At 36.1% G+C, this 21484-nt stretch overlaps 1 protein-coding gene across 1 annotated transcript in view; it reads left to right on the top strand.

Moving 5' to 3' along the window:
* The window catches only part of CDH7 (cadherin 7), an 82727-nt gene that overhangs the window by 31241 nt on the left and 30002 nt on the right, over window positions 1–21484 (top strand). Inside the window, exons 3-6 of the mRNA XM_059479158.1 lie at window positions 8325–8619; window positions 16099–16218; window positions 18502–18669; window positions 20633–20820. Coding sequence (XP_059335141.1) covers window positions 8325–8619; window positions 16099–16218; window positions 18502–18669; window positions 20633–20820 — 771 coding nt within the window. The remainder of the gene's footprint in view (window positions 1–8324; window positions 8620–16098; window positions 16219–18501; window positions 18670–20632; window positions 20821–21484) is intronic.

Below are 21484 nucleotides of genomic sequence, written 5' to 3'. Positions count from 1 at the left end.
CAAAATTAAATATTCACTTCACTTCATGTGGCTGAGGTGATAAGATTATTATCTTCCTGGAGCACTGACCTACCACTTAAAAGAATAAGGGCTGTATAAACACTTTAACTAAACTCTGAAATTTTATTTGGAAACAATACAGAGGACAGAGGGAATAGTAAAACCTAACTGCTTATTCCAAGTGTGATGATGGAAGAGCATAAGTAAATTAATACAAATTCTTAGTATTTTAGTTTCTTAGGCAAGAAACATTCATTCTGTAACAGAAAAGCAGTTCAAAAACTGTATTAACAGCGGAATTAAGGATTGTTTGAGGATTGTTTTTCTAAAGAAAAATACCTAGTTCACTCAAAGTTAGCTGACAGTTATAATACTCTCCCAGCCCATTAATCATATTTATTTTGTTTTCTCCTCTGATCTCAGGACTTTGAAACCAATGGCAATTTAAATTTCAACTTCTTCCTTTTTTTTTTTACCTCCTTTTTTTTTGTTTTTGTTTTTTTCTGTACACTTGGAGTAGTGGTATTGCACATCCTCAATAAAATGACACTTGACCAGTTTCAGGTAATCATTTTTTTAAATTGCTGTTGCATTAAGCAGTGTATGAAAAGAAGATGATGGTAAAGTTATACAACATTTCTCTGAAGTACTATTCTTGCACTTCAGGTATATCCATGTTCACTTTGGCTTTTGGTTTGTGAATATTTTTACCTTTTATTTGTTTATTTATTTTTTTCTCTTTCTTGTTAAACATTTGTATTTATTTTGCATCATCCTCTGCTTTCTTAAAAATGACTGGATACCTTGATTGTAGACAAAGCTTTATTCTCACTGGTTTTATATACTGTTGAATTATGAAGGTCTTGAAGGTTCAAATTACACCAAATGTCATACATTTTGCCTGCAGGAGGACTTTTGAGGACAATCTGTGGGATGAAAACTGATACTCCCAAAGGGATGTACCTTGGTTTTACCTTGAATCTGAAATGTGATCATTTGATAGGTAGTTTTTGATGACCTCATTGCATATGTGGTGATCCTGGGCAGATATATATCTGCCTTGTGGTCCTTCATAGGACTCTAGTATTACCTGTGTCAAAACAAAATATGATTCAGAGGCAGTCTGAGTTCAGGCAGTCTGTAAGGTCAGTGCTGAATGTGAGGAGATCTCTGAAATGTCCTGGACCTCAATTATCTCAGAAGTTCTTAGGTCTTTAGTCAGCTCTGAGCACTCCAGACATTGTTTTGGATATTTTAAATCAAGTCAGAAGAGAGGTCTTGTCTGGGCTGACCAGATTTTTAGCAACCCTGTCACCAACTCCTTGTGTTAGATAAATATAACGTGGTTATACTGTGGTCTGCAGCATGAGACCTTGTTGCATTCCCTTGTGACTGTCTCTGCACTTGCCTGACAAAGAGCAAGTCTGAAGGCAACAAAACAGTGCATGAAATTGCCAGTATGTCAACATGGCAAATTGTGCCACAGTGACGCCGTTGTCTGTGCTGGTTCCCCACTATGCTGACAACATTGCTGAGACACAGAAACTCTGGCAGCATTACAAGCAGATTCCTTCTGTTCAAACTCTAATTAAATGTGTTGGAGTTTTGGGGATAGCCGATTATATTGACTTGATCTCTTGTCCTCAGTATTATCTGTTGTGCTGGAAGCACAGAATGGAGACAGCGTATTTCTTTCTGAGCCTAGGCTTATACTATAGTTTTACATAAATTAATAAAACCAAAAGCAAACAAAAGCCCTCCAGGAGCTCCTTTATCACTTTCTCAACGTTTCTTGGAGAATAGACTTTTATAAGAAAATCATTACCTACTGAATAATACTTTCACTGGTGCCTGGGTATAAAGTCAATTATTTGAATCACAGGCCTTTGCTGACATCAATAAAATGTTGAGGAATCTTTTTCTTTCCCTCATGACTTCCATAAACAGACTGAAAGATAAATTTAAAAAGATGTCTTAGGCTGTTGCTACTGAAATATGGTTTCAGTTTACAAGAATGATAGTTTCATGGCTCCCTCTGAAAACAATGATCCTATTGGTAGCTAATGGGTTTGTGAAGCCCTTAGACATTGCAGAAACGTGGTATGTATGCACATTAGATTTTAATGAAATGTTAACTACATCATCTAGGTTAAATTTTAAGTATTAGCTATTATTTGCATTGAAATTGTTCCAAAGCACCAGCACTGAACCCTTAGTTATCCTGATAGTTAATAAATATATTGTTACATTAAAAGAAAAGAAAAAGAAAAGGAGGTAAAACCCCTCTAAATATCTAGTACTTTATGAGTCATCACAAAACACATACTAATCTGAGGGGAAAAAGGATTTGAAAACTTTGTATGTGTAACCATAATAAATATTGACTTCAAGAAAATCCGAGAACGGCAGTTTTAAGAACATGGCTGTTGTGATGACCAAAATTAATAGAAGTGGAAAAATGGTGGTTTTGTTTCAAATCACCAGCTTTCTTTAGCCTTTTAGAAATTACATACTCAATCTTTATATACTCTTTTTAAGTCGTCCCAGAAGGATGAGGGGGACAAGGTGGCATGAAGAAAAGTTTATTCTTCCCACAATCTGGTCTCAGTTGTTTTGTGATAGTAAATTATGGTTATAAATTGGACAAGAAGACTGCTTCTAGTTTGGAGGTTTTTTCCTTTTTCATCGTTGTTTTTGATTCTTAGTGCCTCCTTGCATTTTATGAGGAGGCAGGAATAAAGTCCTGACAGTTCCATATCACAAATAATGATGGATGCTGCACAGGGCATGAGGAGGAGGCAGTTTTCATTCCTCTCCTCCCTTTCTAGTTGCTTTCATAGAGAGAAAGGAAGGGGTGCAGACAAGGCAAATCCTCCTTGAGGAAACATTTCAGTTCTGCAAAGGAGAGCACATTTCCTTTGGTCTTAGAGAGCAATGAATCTGGATTGTATTGAAGCATCTGATGTTTCTCCTGTCCATCTCTTTATCTCCATTGCTTCTGTCATTCTGCTAGTGTAAAAAAACCATCAGCTCCTCATGTTCTCCCTTCGATTTTCTTCTTCACCAATAATCTATAACCTCTGTAATGAATCATTAACCATGCTGGCACAGAGAGAAGCAAAAGCAAAGATAGATCTTTAAGGAAGATAAATCAGAAAAGAGAGGCATATGAACATTGCACCTGCTTTAAAGGAGCCTGAACTGAAAATCAGAAAAAGAGCAAGCCTCCCATTCAGACATACAAGAGATGAGTAGCGGCCAGATAAGCTGCTTTTAGTACTTTAAATGCTTTTAATACTTCAGTGCAATATCTCTGCTTACTCAGAAAAATTATTCTCCTTTTCTATTGGAAATACTGCTTTATTGCTTTAATGGCAAGTGATAACTAAAGGATATCATTGTTAGTTGTACAGATTTTAAAATAGGCAATATCTAGAAACTGTTGAGTATTGGGAATTTTGAAAAAAACCTTTTATTTAGATTTCCCTAGAATAATTACCAGCCTAAAAGTCCACATAGACATAAATGATTAGGGGAGACACTAGAGTAAGCTATATTGCTGTAGGGTCAAAAAAATCTGAGAAAAAATTTGGTTTATTAAAAGAGTTATGGTAATAACACCTTTGCTCTTTAGTGAAGCTGACTGCTTCCAGCTCTCACACATATCCAGCAAGTATTTTCTAAAACTGAGAGCCTAAAGAGTTTAAGTGCTTTTTTTAGCTTGAGTTCAGAGTCAACTATAAATTATCTTCTAAAGAACAAAAAAAAGTTCACTTTTTATGTACATTGTCCCTCTGCCTCAACAAGGCTTATGTGGCTTTTATTATTAGATCTGTTTGCTCTCTGCTAACCTTCCTAGCACATCAAAAGTTATCCTCCTGGTAAAAAGTACATCATCTCTCTCTAGAGGATTGTTGCTTCCTTTTCCTGTTCTCACGTACTCTTGTATATGCAGGGATCACCCAAATCCAGAACTCTTAGAATCTTCACATTAAATATATGCAGTATGCAACAAAAAAGCTGTAGGATCAGCATACAAGAATTGGATCATGAATCTTGTACTGAAAATAAGCCAAGTGAAAGGCAAGGCAAACTGGAGAGCCACAATCATGGATATTGTGTAGAGGTGGCAATGGATGAGATGGATTGGAAGCATACACCTGCTCTGTCTCTATCATCCCTCTTTCTGAAAACAGGGTGTTTTATTTACAATACCCATGGCAAACTGATTCTGAAAGAGGAATTGTCTGGGATGACCCAGAATGGAACCAGATGAGATTTACTGAATGAATCCTTGAATCCTCCATGTCTCTTGAAGCAACAATTTGAAAGTGACTTTGTCTTGAGCCTCTTTACTTCTAAAGTCATAGTCCCCATGTGCATATACAGATTGAACATAGTTCTGGTTCCTACCAGAATGGCCCTGTAGAAAGTGGGAGGAGTGAAAGACAAGCTGGCAGATGGCACAGCCAGAGATGCTTTGTGGAATCTTCCTGCAAAGTACTACTGTCCTGAGGATTTCTTGTTGCAAAATTAATAACAAGAATAAATAAAAATCCTAGGTCTTATTATTTAATGTATTTCTTCTATAAAAAAGGGGCAAAGAATACCTGAACACAACAACAAAATAACAAAAAAGCCTGACAACAATTAAAAATGTACAAAATGTTTTCTAAAGCCAATGTTATATGGAAAATTGTACTTCTCACTTCCTATGATGCTAAATTAAGTATCTGGAATCCCAGGTAGTTTGCAGTCGTGTTTGGTAGTAGCAGAGCTGTGAATATCATACAGGGCATCAGAATTCAAAGATTTTGTTCATAGTTGCACAGCATTGATGTCTTTGCATTAATGACTTTGAAGATCACCATATGGAAGAATTATGTTGTGTGAAACTGGAATATAGTTTCTCTATATGAAAACTGAATCAAAATTCTCAATATTTTCAGCGAAGTACTTTTTTTCTTTTTTGCGTTGTTCTCTTGTACTGTACTTTTAAGTTTTCTCAGATCTCTTCTAAAAAGCATATAAAAGTGTTGAAAAAAATCTCTTTAGAGTGCTTTATGCTGAATTGATTATTGCATAGTGCCAAAGATAAACTAAATCTTGAGCTATATCACCTTCCTGGGGTTAAGTAGGTAGAGAATGGTACATTACTAATTTGAGCATGGACCAGCACAGTTTTTAAATGCTTAGTAGAGCAAAGTTTTAATAAAGGGTGCAAAGAAGTTTGCTGTTCCAGAGCCTTAACCTTGGAATAACAAAGGTCCTCACTAATCACTTTACTAATCCATGTGGTAGCAGTTTTCTTACCAAGGCATCGTTCCAAAAAGTGGCTTCTGCTCAGCATTTCACTCCAGGTCACCAGCCACTGTAGTGCAATCCATGAGGAGATTTATGGACCTCAAAGAGGAACTCCTTAAAGAACAATGTGCTGTTAATCAGTAACCCACTGAGTGAGCAAATGGGAAATGCTGAAGCTACAGTATTTCTCCTTTCCCTGGGATGTGAAAGTCTTGCTCAGTGCATCTTCAAGGATTTACTGGCCTCTCCCCCGAAGGTCTCTTTTTGATTTTTTTTCAAAGCAGTGCTGGTTAGTTATTTGGCATAGGGCTGGATGTAGATACAAGGTAAAAGGTAGGCTGTGCAGCCCTGCAATTTGAGAGCACTGTGGTGTGCTGATGGGCTCAGCTCCAGCCCCATAGGACAGCACTGTGTTGCTCTCAGCAACTGAGATGTGGAAACTTTCCTTTCTCTGCTTGAAGAGATTTACTTGTACATCTCTAACGTTCAGAAAACTGCTCTACCTGATGAAATGCTGGGTATGCTGGTGTCCTCTGCTTTTCTCTCATCCAGCATCCATCCTAAAGTATGCCAGAAAAGGTGGAACAGCCTTTACAGGGATAATGTGAGAGTCTCAGCCACCCCAGAAAGACCAGCAAGAATATGGGGTATGAGGAAAACAGAATCACTTAAGAAAGATACAGGCATGGAATTCTTGTATCCCATAACCTCAGTTCTTGTGAAATGTGATACTCAGCATGTCAGTCTAGACTGTAGGATTCTGGCTATGTAGGGAAACACAGAAAGTTCCTCTGTAGCACACAGGAGACATATGCACCCTGAAGTAGATATTAGAGAAAGAAAGAGGAAGGAAAAAAAGGTCAAACAAAATCAAAGACAAGTTAGACAGATTCTTACTTGCACAGGCCACTGCTCCTCTGTAGGGAAGATGGATACTTCTTCCAGTCAAGTTTGAAAAAGCATTGAAAGCCCCAGCTGTCAAATGTGTGAGTTGAACAGAGGTATGGTTTGTTCAATAAACCCCAGCCACTGGGACTGAGGAATACTCTGCTATGGATCTCAAAAGAGCCTGATAGTGAGATACGTTTTACCATGGCCTGCTCACAGTGTTAACACGGTTTATTCCTGTGTGTGCAGAGAAGTTGGGCTTTAAATGTTCAGGGAACTCCACAAAAGAAATCTTAGGCTTGTTTATGTGTCTCTGGATTTAGGTAGCAGGAGAATAAGGGTAAATCATATTTCAAAATAATGTAGCTAATCTGATCTAGATATCCTAGTTCTGTTTATCTGATCCAGTCCAAAGCTCTGGATTCCATTTCTGTCTTAAAAGAGAGAAGTGCACTGTAATTGCATAAGTATGAGATGTCCAAACATTGTAAGGGAAATAATGTGTAAAAAAATAGGCAGCTTTTTATCCAGCTGAAAAATTCAAAACTGAGCATGAATACTTCCCTGCTGAAATAGGAAAATATTTTGCAGCTGTGCTAAGTCATGCCCAAGATAACAATTTTCTCCATGTATTTGGGAAGTGAATACTGTCACAGTGATACTCATAACAGAAAGAAAAAAAAAATTAATGATGGAAATTGTGATGATGATGGTGATGACAGTGGATGTACCTCCAAACTCAAGATAACATGGAATTAGGGCAGGTACAATGAAGATATGAGATAGAAAAACCCAAGCATATTTAACACTGTCTTCAGCTACAAATTAATCCACATTTAACAAGCAAGAAAATTTAAATTTTACTGGAATTCTTTTCACTTGTACAGTATTAAATATATCATATGTGCATGTTACTATAACATGATATCCAGATCAATTACAGTCTTGATGCAAGTTTGAGAAGTATGTAATAGGTGTTTGAGTCTGTGTTCTGTAACAGGAAGATGAAAAAAAGCTAGAAAACCTGTGGAATCCTTCTCTGTAAGTTAAAATACCTTGAGTGATGAGGAAAAAAATTTTCTGTAAGCCTATCTTGCCTTTCTAATGGGAGATACATTTTGACCTGCTGACGTGTGTTTCTTGTGTGCCTACTACAAGTAGTCCCAGGGAAACCGCACCTGACTTTCCATGCTGTGTGCTTCCAAAAAGTGCCAGGACACCTTGGTCTTTCTCAGAGTCTGCATTTTTCTGTAATTAGATAATGAAAAGGAAGATATGGAAGTGAGGAATTGAAGTTACAGGCCCATCAGATAGTAGTGAGCAATTTATCAACCAGTACATTTTACTTCATTTTATAGAATCATAGAATACGCTGAACTGGAAGGGACTTTTCAAGATAATCAAGTCCAGCCCATGGCCTTGCACAGGAAACCACAGGAGTCCCACCACGTGCCTGGGAGCATTGTCCAAATGCTTCTTGAACTCTGTCAGGCTTGGTGCTGGACCACTTCCCTGGAGAGCCCGCTCCAGTGCCCAACCACCCTCTTATTGAAAAACTTTCCTCCTATCCAACCTAAACCTCCCCTAACTTAGCTTCATGCCATTCTCTTGAATTCTGTCACTGGTCATGAGAGTGAAGAGATCAGTACCTGCTGCTTTGCCTCATGAAAAATATTTGACATATTTTACTGCTCTCTGCAGTAAACACTGAGAAAATACATATATACACACAAGAACAAACACACACTGACATGAAGTTTATACCGCTATTTGTTTTAAGTCTCACCCTTCAGAAGGACTATAAACTGAAGTGAACAATGTAGTTAAATTCAGATAGGAGTGAAGTCATGGTTATGATCATATGTGTGCATGTGTTTGCCTATGTAAGAATCTGGCATTAGAAGAGTGAGGTTTTTTTGCAGGAAAGAATGAAGTTTTTGTGCTTAAAGGAGCAAATTTACAGATTATAATGGTCACACACATGCGGTATGTGATAAACATTCAGCTTATATTTCCAGGAACAATAAAATTTCGTGTACTACTGCTCAACACAGGAATTATTTTTTTTTACATATCTCCATGCCACTGACTCTCTTGTAAGTTAATCTCATCTCTCATCAATTTTTCACCAGCTTCACTCTGATGTTGATAAAGGAGATGGTTCCATCAAATACATCTTGTCAGGCGAAGGGGCAAGTTCCATTTTCATTATTGATGAGAACACGGGGGATATTCATGCTACAAAGAGGCTGGACCGAGAGGAGCAGGCCTACTACACGCTCCGAGCACAAGCTCTAGATAGGCTGACTAATAAACCCGTGGAGCCAGAGTCTGAGTTCGTCATTAAGATTCAGGACATCAATGACAATGAGCCAAAATTTCTGGATGGTCCCTACACTGCTGGAGTTCCTGAGATGTCTCCTGTGGGTAAGTGCAAAGTACACTGTTGGTGTTGTGGGAAATTTGTTCCTATTGCCTTTTTAAAAGTTTCATTATTTTTTTACTGTTTCGCACTAAGCTACTTAATTATCTATGAGGCACCTGCAACAGTTAGATGTTTCAAGACTAAACTGGAAATAACATGCTAGATTAAGTATTTACCCTTTCAAAAATATTGTGAAACTCAAATAGCTATGCAAGGATTCAGATAACCATTTTATGGTGCATTTCTCATTCCAGGGCCCAGAGGCTTTGTTTTATCATTCCCATTAACAGTAATAGGTTTCACACCTATGTTACGGTACTCAGAGGTTGTAATTTATAATTTCATTCAGATAAGGTCTTTTCATAACCAGCTCCTCAAGTTCCTGATAGTGAATAGCATAATTTTTTTTAAAGTTTTGCACGTTTTAGTAATAGTTTGTTGGATATTTCTTTCTTACACTGAAATTCCATTTTCTGGGGAATGTAGGCAAGCAGCAGGAACTGGGGTACAACTTGAGATAGTTCGAAGTTCTACTGAAATCAGAGAAGAATGGGTCTTAGAGGCTTCAGACCCTTTGCTGGAAACTAAGAACGGCTGATTTTTCCTGAATTTGAATTAGGGAAGAATTTCAAAATCAAATCCACTGTCTCTTCCTTATAAAGTGACCAAATGCTCATCCATTGTCAGGTGCCGCTGTTCCTTTGAAAGCTGACTCTTTCGGACCAGATTAAGGCTTGGCCCAGAGATGTTTCAGTAAATGTCACTTTAAGATGAAATCATAAATACAAGCACAAAAAAACCTGACCAATCAAACAAACAAAAACAAGAAGAAAAAAAGAAAACAAACAAAACAAACCAACTCTACTTTACTACAAGTATGTGTATGGGAAAGCCCACTTCCACCTGAGAGAGTTCTGTGCTGATTGAAATAAAGATTTTCTTTGTTTAACTGATTTTAAACCATATTAAAATGTAGTACTCTTACAGTATGGCTGGACATAAAATTTGCTATAGTTTCCTCAGTATGATCTCCTGTGTTTTTGAATGTTAAACAATGCATCTAAATTGGAGCTAGAGAGAAAAAAATCTTCCCTACCTAAGTGCCCTGCAGCAATCAGTTGCAAACATTGCTTATATATTTGAAACTCAGCTTAGTCAATAGACGATAAGTAAAACATTGCTAATGAGTTTTCTATAAATTTATTTTCCTAAGTAATGAGCATAGACACTATTTCTCATTGATACCTGGCATTTGCTCATTGTCACTCTAGCACTTTGTGGATGGCTGAAGAGGCAGTACTAGCCTTGGAAGAAAGACACCACAGCTTTTGCAGAGTAACAGGGAGGAGATGAAGTTGTGATATGATGCTAGGAACTTTTTACTTCTGAACTTTGAAAAAATCTAGACAAGAGATAATCTAAGAGTGTAAAACCTAAATAATACACCTGAAAAATATGTTGCATTAAAATAAATTTGTTTTTTTTCTTAATTAAGATGCTCTTTTACTTTAGAATAAGATTATTTAAGAAAGGTATAGCATGCAGCAACTGTTAGAATTTTTTCACTTTTGTCTTATGACCTGAAAAGAAATTATCTCCATATTTCACTTTTGCATTTCTCACCCCTGTCTTTTCTTGCACTGGCATATTGATGTATAGACAACTTCTACAGATATATGAGGTTTACTTACACATACAAATCCATGCCTCTACTCCTACCTATGCTCCATTTGTTTCAAAAATATATTGGGAATCAATCTGTGGGGAGTGCACAGTGTGCAGTGGAGAACATAAGGACAATTTTTCAAAATGAGGTGCTTTGCATATTTTGTTGAATCTTTAAATCATAAAGGAGTAAAAGATATTTTCTCCCACATGGATTGTGCAACACCAAATGTATTTTCGATTCGGGTAAGTATTATGCCAAGTTATTAACTGAGACTAGTGCACTCTCTGAAGTTTGTGTCAACTAAGGGTGGTTTCAGATTCATGAACTTCCTGAAACTGCACATTTTAAACATCTTCATGGTTAGTATCACACACCTAACAAATACTGCATTGTTACAGAGTTAAGGATTAACATGAAATTCCTTTGTCACACTTTGTCGCACTTTGTCGCATTTTTGCCTTACATAGTTACAGCAATTCATACTTTATTCATATAACATAATTTTTAATTAATCACCTAGAGCATCCATGAAATATTAAGGAGATACAAAGTATCTCTCTCCTATTTTGTTTAAAATTGTATCCATGACAAGGATTTTTAATTGGGTATTAAAGGAAATGAAAGAGATCACAGGATTATAAACCCAAATTAACTATAAAGCTAGGAAAACTATAACCTTTAACCTACAGACTGGTTATGCAAGTATAATTGTTCTGTATTTTATTTGACAAATATTTTTGGACATTATCTAAGGCTAATTGAAGTCAATCTCTTCTTTTATTTGAAATGACTTCAGGTCAGGTTTAAATTATATTTGGGTCAGGCCCAATTATATTGATTATCCTGAACAAAGTAAATATCTTGATGGCTTATAAATCTATTCGTGGCAAAACCCCCAAAGATATGGCTTATCTGAAAATCATAAGGATTTGTTTTTGTCATGTTTTTTTGAAGTGTGTCTGATACTTAAAAAACTGAGTAGCATTATATTTCAAACAAAAGGATACTGATCTGTTTGAGTTATAACCAAGGGAAGTAGGGATGAGAATTCCAATGCCCATCATAGTTTTGTTTTGTTTAATCTTCTTTGCTCTCCAGCCATATCAACAGCTTTGCTTGTTACCCAGCACAACAAATATCTCTCTTGCCATTTATTACCCCTGACTGTGATGGATAGAAATATTTGATTTATATAACAACGTAAAGCACGCAAAAGCACTGTATCAGGCTTACATCCTTTATACAGTGTGTAGTGCGCTTTGAGAACCTGCATGAAGTGTCTCTCCAGGCACAAGCCACCTCTCCTTCCCTTTGTCTGACCTTGCTGATTATCTGAGACCATTCTTGAGATTTTTCTCCGAGTGAAGGCAACATAACGAGGCTGTGGGAGGGGAGGGAGGAGCTGAAGAGGGTTCTGACTCTCCCCTTTCACACTCCTGGAGGGGAAAGGCTGTGGAAGCATTGCTGCATCAGCTGTGGGTGAGACCTGGTGGTGGAAGCATAGAAATACCAGAAGGAACCAAGCAGAACCAGTCTGGATTGTTGTACATAAGGATCATGCAGAAATCCTGGATAACTTGATAGTGAAGGTGTTTAATGTTTTTAGTAGCAGCTGATACCACGTAGAGATGTCATGCCATCATGGAATGGTTTTGTATGTTAGACATAGTGAACATCATTAATTGATATAAATTAATACTTTTAATAACTGACTGCCTTAAAGGTGTATTTTCAATTTGTTTATGTGGCTACAATTCAATTGATAAGTTTGTGCAGTTTAAAAATTATGCATTTGGTAAATTATTCTAGTTTTAGAAACCAGTTTTATTTTGAATGATCTCACCAATATTAAAACAGAAGTCAGAGAATCATTTCTCATAAAACATTATTTCAAAATTTGCATAAAATATCCTGCAAGTTACTTGCAAGCTTTCTAAAAAGCTCTGTAGAGGTTTCTAAAATAATGCACTTAGAAATTCAAAATGGATCCATTAGATTTCCCAATGGAAATTGAGTTGAAGGATCTCCAACTCAATTTTTAGCAACCAGTTTAGCTTTTTCTCTTCCTATCACAGAAAAGGTTAATCTCTGCAGTGTCAGGAACATTGTTGAGCCTTGACTTGGCTAAATTTAAGTACAAATAGCATTCTAAATATAAGATCCTCTCTGCAAATATCCTCCCATCCTTTTACCTTAATATCAGAGTTAATAGGTCAAGTTCTGAGATTACTGTAATTTAGTAATCTCTATCAATATCTAGTAAACATTATGTTACAAATTATCTTAAAAAATATTGAAAATAAAACCAGAAATCTGTACCAGTCACACAGAATTAAGTCTGTAACTACTATCAAGAAAAGAATTGTGTGGAGCATTTTAATAAGCAGCACAGATTTTTTTCTCAGTATTTGCTACAATTGTTGAAAAGGTTTATGATGTTGCTACATGTAGAATTCCTTTTAATGAACTGATATCCAAGTTTTGTTAAAAAGACATAACTGTAGAGAAAATATTTTTTGAGGAATCCATACTTACAAAAGAAAGCTATTTTTAAAATAAATAACGCATGCTTATTTTTTTAACTCATACAAAATACACAAGTATTTTGTAAGTAATATCTCTAACTAATATTTTAAGTTATAGTTGCAAAGCACAGTTGATATTAAGACACTAATGAAAGTTGGGAGTAGGGTCAGTGTCCTGTCTACACTTGCACTCCAGGGCTCTGAACAAATTGACTAAATTAGATCTACTGGAACACTCATTTTGTTGGGTGGAGTAAAGGTGTGGTACCATTTGTTGACTGTCCCTGTTACCTGTCAGTCCTAGCCTTGGATGCAGGTATGGCAGCTGATTGTCTCTGCTGGAGGGTGAGGCAAAGCATCCACAGATACAAGGAAGACAATTTAAGTGCAGGAACACAAACTCTTCTCAGGTGATGTACTTGGAACTACAATGCGACTACCCATTTTCCCTCACTTCTAAATTTATTTACTATCCATAAGTAACCCCAAAACTTTATGATTTGGGTTTTTTTAAAGGGAAGTAAGTATTTTAGTTTGACATCAATCCGTTGCAGAAAGATTAGAACAGCAGTACATGGCAGTTATCCTACTCTGAAGGAATTCCTGTCCTTCAAGAGCAATCTGCTTCTTCTGGAAAAAATCTCAGGAAATCCACAAATACAGATCTTTCTGTGCATTTGTTTCCTTGGAACAGATTTCCTACACATAGGACTTTTCACATAATTAGAATACCTTCTGTTATCTTGCATATTCTTGAAAAAAGTGGTGTGCAGAAATCTCCCTCTCAGCATGGGGCTTCAAAAGCTCTTTTTTTTTTTTTTTTTTTTTTTTTTTGGTGTGTGTGCAATTAACAAAGAAATAATGACAATATAATGGGTTTTAGTTTTAGATCTTTCCCCCACTGATGTTTAGAAGAAGTTGATTAGCGCAGAGGGACTGGAAAAGTACCATTGCTTTTTACTTACTGATTACATTTAAATGGAATTATCACAGAAAGATTTGATGTTAGAATTTCTACTTAAAACCCACCCTTTTCTGAAGGATTCATGTGTTTTAGGAGAGACACAATCAAATTCAGATAATGACTTTATTCATTTCCTGAAATGTAGAGGGTTTGTTTGCTACATCAATAGATTTTTACAGCAAACAAGCACTTCTAAACTTGCAGTATTTTGAAAATGTCTGTGCTGAGATTGCAGAGCTTGTAATTTCTTTGATCTTGTATTGGTCTGGGGCCCTTGAAAGCAGCAAGAGCAGGGGGAAAGACATAACTGTGTGAGAGGTTTATAAGCACTTTTGCCAATATTTGCGGACCTTGTAAGCTTCATTGGCAGGGCTTAGTGACTTTGTAAATGTGGTAAGCCTGGCTTTCACAAAGAACACAGGATGTCAAACAGTCATTACTATACCCTTGTTCTCAAAAGCTGGATAGACTTTGGCAAGTTTAAAATAGGTCCCTGTATGAAATTACATCACAGAGTAATCTGTAAAATCACTTTGACATAGTGAATCAAAGCTCTTAGTTACTGGTGAACAGAAAATGGATGTATTTTTAGGTCCCAAAACTTATAAAAGACTTGATGAATTAACTAGCAATCTTCTTTTTAAAATTTCTATCTACTTAATAGTTGCATGTGAAATTTCAGGTTGGGAAGAACCTTTTCCCTGCCCAAAAATATTATACCGGTCACAAGACAGAAAAATTGCATTTAAATGGAATTGCAACGCTACTACTTTGTCATGGATACTTCGGGAATAGAGATCAGGAATGTTGGCTAATTAGGCCATAACCCCAATAAATTTGTTTTACGAATGATCATTTCTGGTCAGAATTCTTTCAAGCAGGACCCATCCTTTGCAGTCTGTTCCATTTTATGGAGGGCTGCACTTAATCCTTGCTCCAAAGTTTGAGTCCTAGGTTCCATTTATGATGTCCTACTTAACTCAGAATGGAAAAGATGAGGAAAATGGATGAGTGATATACTATAAAAGGTAAAAAGAATTTCAGAGCTTTCTCCCATTTCCTGAACATTCCAAGTAAAACTGACCAGAATACTATTTATGTTAAGTTCAACATGGACACTTGCTACTGCAGTTTATTCTTAAAAAGTCATTTCAAGGCTTGCTGGTCTCATTTTCAGATGTCAAAAGCTTGTCTTTTCAGAAAATGAACGTTGTGTTTAAAAAATGCTTCTCTCTAATTGTGTGAATAAATAAAGTCTATAAAGCAATCTGATCCTCTCTTGAAGATTTTTACTGAGCATCTGCAAAATTGATACAATATTAATTTGCAGTCTCACCTCCAAACGGGTCCCTGTGCTGGTCAATGGAAGGTCTGAATGTTACAGACAATCTGCCAGTGAGAAAAAATAATCTTTTCTGTCTATCAAAGGATGGTGACCATGGCCAAGGCCCTGGCTCCAAGTGTTATTTTATTCTGCTCTCAGCATACACCATGAAAGCTGTTGTCTAGAACAAAACAAATGGGAACTGACATGGAGAACATAATGAATAGGAGATGGATGCAGAATGAGATCCTCACAAAACATAACCTTCTTGTTAGCCAGTTAGAAATTTTTATTTCTTATTTCTGTTAAAATAGAGACATTTTTTGCTTGAGGAATCTTTACACAATAGATAAACACCACAATTGATATTGCAGATGTATTGAAGGAAATCAGTATTGCAAATTATTGAGTGAAATTATTGCTTTTTAAAGGAATTTAGAGATCACTTTCACCAGATTTTCTCTGAGCTGAGACAGAAACTCTTCAGCCATCTCTTTATGAAGCAGTAAACAATTCTATAGACTAACAATAATTCTGTGTACATTTATCAAAATTTGTAAAACATATATATGTATGTATATTTGAATTTCTTATGAGTTATTACAATTTCAGCAAGCAGACTTCTCTTAAAAGGAAAACTACTACTACTGTATTTCATACTCAAAAAAACTTCAGGCTTCACCATCATTACTGAAATTTTGCTGACACATCCTCCACCAGACAAAGGCAGAGATAGAGAGGAGGAGCTAATGAGTGAGATGATTTTACTGCTGTGAATCAATGCTTGTGACTATTTGGGAAGATGGAATTCTGTAGTAGCTGATACTACCGGTTTACAAATAAAACCTGATTCAGTAAACAGAGTCAGCATGGAAATGATGAGCAGTTGTGAGAAGCCACCTCACACTGTTCCAGATATGTACTGGCACAGCATATAGAGTAAGTGTAGTTCAGATTTTTCTCTCTTTCGTGTGCAACAGTCCCTCAAACGTTTTACAGGTACCTCTGTGGTTCAAGTGACAGCCACTGATGCAGATGATCCTACTTACGGCAACAGTGCTCGAGTGGTTTACAGCATATTGCAAGGACAGCCTTACTTCTCTGTGGAGCCCAAAACAGGTAAATGTACATAAACCCTTTGCAGTAATGTTGAGAAAAAGAGGAAAGTGTTCATTATAACTTGGTAGGAACTTATTAATATGATCACATTGTTAATTGAATGCATTCGTGTTTTGTTGATATTTAATCTCTTATTGTTTAGAATGCATTATGAAAGCCATATGTCTGAGCTATGTAATAAAGAGACTTTGCTGGAATGGAATTTATTATTTTATCAATCTACCAGCTAATTGGTCTGCTGCCCATTGTCATCTCTCTTTTCAGTGAAAATTTCAAAATTCATTGAACATTTTTGCAGATTTCAGAAATATCTAAATGTCACACAGTCAGGTTCCATAAGAATATATTTAAGGCTCAATTACTCTCCATTCTACTTTTCAAAGTGAAGTTTAGTTGTGGAAAATGAATCCCTTCTTTATTAATTTGAAGAAGGACACACTGTGCTTCTTATGCTTGTCAGATAATATTTTGCGGCCACTTTCAAAACATATTGCTAGTGAAGCTTTGTTTTTATAATTTTCTTAAAATGTGAATATTTTTAAGCCACGACCAAATGCAACCTTTAATCTTCTGTTGTTTTTATAAATATTACCCATTCTGCTGGACTTTTCATAATGCAGGAAAGTAGGTTTTTGCTCATTTCAATTTAGTGCTTCAGCCTTCACTTACACCTACCAAGAGAAGAGTTATAATCTTCATTTTGGATATAACCAAGCTGAGACAAAAGAAAAAAAATATCACCCTTTTAATTATAAACGATCCATGATATGAATCAGACCTGAGTCCCAATATTGTGACCAAAAAAGTCACACTCTATTTAGCAGCATCTAAATTTGCAGAAATAACTACTATAATTATCTCCACATTGCAGCAGATCCATGCTCAGCAGGGATATATAGCACTGTCCTTTTCCCTCCAATGAGTATTATTCATAGGTTTTCTCTCTTTTTCTCCCTCTCCATGTGTGCTTATATACCATGTATGTTGTGATGATGGCTACAGGCAACCAGTGAAAAATAATATGGTAGTTTCTGTTAAATAAAAATATTGAAGAATTCAGACTGAAATGTTTGCATACATTTTCATCACTTGGATGTGATACTCAAATTTCCTGTGTGCATGACAGTTTGCTTCCAAATGACTGGGTAACTTTACCTGGTAATTTAACTATGACAGAAAAACAAGCATGCCAGGAAAAGCAAAGTAGAAACAATAAAACTATTAAATTGTATATTAATTGCATTTTCACACTTCTTGAAAAATGGGTGAAATAGTGCCAGGCAGTCCGTTGGTGAAATAAATGTTTCAATCCAAAGGTGAATAATGGCAAGTCCAACATTCATAAGGGAAAAAAGAAATAAAACTCTAAGCTAACATTCAACAAATAGCAGATGAAGAGATATGTGTCCCCATGTGCCTCTTCTTTATTTAGTTTGTTTATGTTTCTTTTACTGCTGACACTAAGTGCTGGAGTAGCAAACGGCTGCCTCTCTGGAAATCAGGGTTAGCAGCTGTATTATGTACTGGGCATGAAATATTCATAAAATCATCATATTTTGAGAAGGCATATTTATTTTTTGATGCATATCAGCAGACCTGAAAGAATAAAATGTGGAATTTTCTTCTAGTTTTCATTTCATGTCAATTAATTACATATTGTTAATTATGCAGATCATCAAATGGACATAACAAAAAATACTTCAGGTATTTAAGTATTTTATTACTAAATAAAAAAATTTCTTTATTGTGCCAGTGTTTTAGAAGTGGACATTGGTAAACCCAATATATGGCAAAATAAGATCATTTCATGTATCTGCAAAGTGTGGCATGTTATCAGTATTGGTAAGAGTTAATGTCTTGAATTGGTCTCCAAAAGATAGTGAAATGAATCTTCACCTTAGAATTTTAAAGAATGAATGCTGAATATTCTGTTTTTCCTAGCTCTAAAAGAGTGGGAAATCAAATACAGAAAATTACATCTTGCAGGGAAGGAAGTGTTACCCAAGACATTTTGAAGACCAGGTCAGGGAGAAGATACTTGAAAAACACAATCATGCACTGTGTTACCAAGTAAAGAAAAATTGATGGGTTTGGTGACTATTTAAAATAAGCTTATGGTACGTCAGTGCAACTCCTAGTCAAACCCTGTTATATTAGTGTTGGAATTAATTCATTCCACTCTTGCTGCAATCACTGATCTGCTGTTACCTTTTAAAGGCAAAATCAGCTTTTACAGCAGCATATTTTTGCTTGTGTGATCCTTGACACCTTGTCTTTCTGCAGGTGTGATCAAGACTGCCCTTCCGAATATGGACAGAGAAGCCAAGGACCAGTACCTGTTAGTTATCCAAGCAAAGGACATGGTTGGGCAGAATGGGGGATTGTCAGGGACTACATCTGTGACTGTCACCCTGACTGATGTAAATGACAACCCGCCCCGCTTCCCACGCAGTAAGTTCCTTTGTCAATATGTGACTTGTAATATTATTCCTAAACACTGCTATTTTCCTTACACACTGTGCTATTTCTAAACAAAAAAGTGCTTATTTTCCATGTTCAGTTCTTTGTTAAACACTGACTGAAAAACTACATCATCATCATCATCATCATCATCATCATCATCATCATCATCATCATTATTATTATTATTATTATTATTATTATTATTATTATTATTATTATTATTTAAGCATTGTTTTTCTTTGTCTCATGCATACCAGATCATTTGAAATGGCTTACAGCAGCAGGGACATTTATTAATTTATTTTACTTCCTCTCTGTGAATAAATAGACAAAAAAATAAATATCCTAATAGGTATTTAGGTCTTTCCAGTTAGGCTTCAGGATTCTTTAATTTGACCCTTAATCCTTTGTATTCCTTTGGCATTGACACATGCTTACAGTGTTTCCTTAAGAGTTAAATACCAAAGAGCTGGGAAGTCACCTTCCCTCCATTTCATGTTTTTGACCAAGGTGGCTCTCATCCTAACCTAAGGAAAGGAGCACAGAGTTGTATGCTCAAACCAGAAGCGCTCAGTTTATTCAAAGTGTTCTGTTTGGGGTCCTTTTTTATTAATAAAAAAAAAATGTGGTAACATAGAAAGTAATATGAAGGATATATTCATGTCAGCTCCAGCTTCACCTCCAACGATGGAAAAAATAGATCTGTACATAATAGATTTCCTGTTATTTCAAGACACCAACTGCTTGAAATAATAATAGAATTGAAGCCCCAAAGCAGATAGCCTCCAAGAAACAATGAGTTAAAACATAGAATGTGAGGCATTTGAAGAAGACATAATATTAGGAAACACATAGAGCAATTAATCAGCTAAAGCATGAAACACAAGGACAGGAAGGAGATAGGGATAGGGGGAACTGATGGGCTAAGCATGTTCAGAGCCAACAATGTCAAACTGACCCTAAGAACTCTGCCAAGCTATAGAGACCAAGCCAAGTACACCGGGAATTAACCAAATTAGGGAAGAGGTTCAAAAGTTTAAAGAGGAAGACTCATCGGAAAGACCCCGTCTATGATGAAGGCAACAGGAACGACCACCTGAGAATTCCCCAAAAGAGATGTCTCCACCTACGCTCCGCCCACGCTCCGCCTACACCACGCCCCATATGAATATGCATGATTATGTATCTGATCTGATGTAATCCTATACACAAAATTGTATATAAGGCTTGCTTTTGCTATGTGAACTCAGAAATCCATTTCGTGATTTCTCCGACGCGTCGTAATAAAATACCTCCTGCTTATCTGACTTAGGCTGAGTCTCTTAAGCAGTTATTTTCGCCTTTTGGGGCAAAATTCGGCATCAGAATAACTGAAGTTTCTTTTGAAGGTGAGGGTGTTATTGGCTACAGAATGCACTCTGATACACTTTTGACAACATATATATCATTTTCTGCTTGAATAAAAAGAGCTAGAATTGTCAAGATGGTGTATTTACTGATAAAGAAATTAATGTATATTAGTTTCTAGTGATATTCAGATTGTGAACTGCCTAATCAAGATATAAACTATAGAATAATACGTTTTTATATTGATATTATTTTACTTATTTGCTTTTCTTTCCTCTTTTCTGGTAAACAAAGTAAAACTGCATTATTAGGGACTCACATTATTATTTGCATTTAAGTTTTGAATTTTATTTTTTCCTCTTTGCCTTATACTTCTCATGTCATATGAAGAAGTTATGCCTTTTGTACTTGGAGTCTATCACAAAGAAAGCCTAGCAAAAAGTGCAATTCTGTTTCAAAACTGAAGAATATTTTCTTGTAGCCTGAGTAAATGTCCAGGCACATGATTTAAAGGAATGTAGATTTAAGAAAGCTAGATTTTAATTTTTTTTTTAGCTTTCAGTCCCAGAAGACTCTGAATTCATCAATTTTTTAAATTTTACAGGATCTTATCAGTATAATGTCCCAGAGTCTTTGCCAGTGGCTTCTGTGGTGGCCAGAATAAAAGCTGCAGATGCAGATGTTGGACCTAATGCTGAAATGGAGTACAAGATTGTGGATGGTGATGGCTTGGGAGTATTCAAAGTTTCTGTTGACAAAGACACCCAGGAGGGAATCATAACTATTCAGAAGGTGAGTCTGATTTTACCCTCTGGTTCTGTTTGGAACTCTTCAAGATGGGGGCAGGTAATGAGAGTATGAGCTTTTGTTTTTTAGAGCTTTGTCTGCTGTCAATGTTTCCATTTGTATATTTCATCTTGACTTGTGTGATTTTGAGGTTTTTAATGACTTACGCTGAAAAATATTCTGCATTTTCTTTGACAAGGCCTGTATTTTTTGAAGTGTGCGTTTTAAAGAACCGCATTTGAATGAGAATATAAATTTTAGTCTCATTTATCTTTGTATTAAATAGTAGAAAGTGTGAAAATGTATCTTGCAGCAAAAATGAAAGCTCCAAATAAAAAATGGGTCCTGAAATTAACTTTAAAAAGTTAATGCAAAGGGTGGTATTTCGTGGCCTGGGCTTCCCACCCAGAGCTCAGCCTGCAGCTCCTACTGCAGCTGCTTACCCAGCTATCTACACTGAATAGATTCCTCAACAATTTCATATCCTTAAAGTGTAGGAATAACTTGGCATTTTGGAATACATGTACCTATGTTTCCAAACAAGGACCTATGTTTGTACTTAGTATTATTTCATAACAGATTTTTTTTCCCTAAATAGCCTTTAATCTTTGTAAACTTCACCTATCAGCTGGGGTGCTTTTTTTGTCTTGTTGTGTTGGGTTTTTTTTCC

Source organism: Ammospiza nelsoni, chromosome 1, assembly GCF_027579445.1.
Source record: "Ammospiza nelsoni isolate bAmmNel1 chromosome 1, bAmmNel1.pri, whole genome shotgun sequence".
Taxonomy (NCBI): Eukaryota; Metazoa; Chordata; class Aves; order Passeriformes; family Passerellidae; genus Ammospiza; species Ammospiza nelsoni.
Note: the sequence above shows the minus strand (reverse complement) of the source record. Positions and strands in the feature narration are given on the sequence as shown.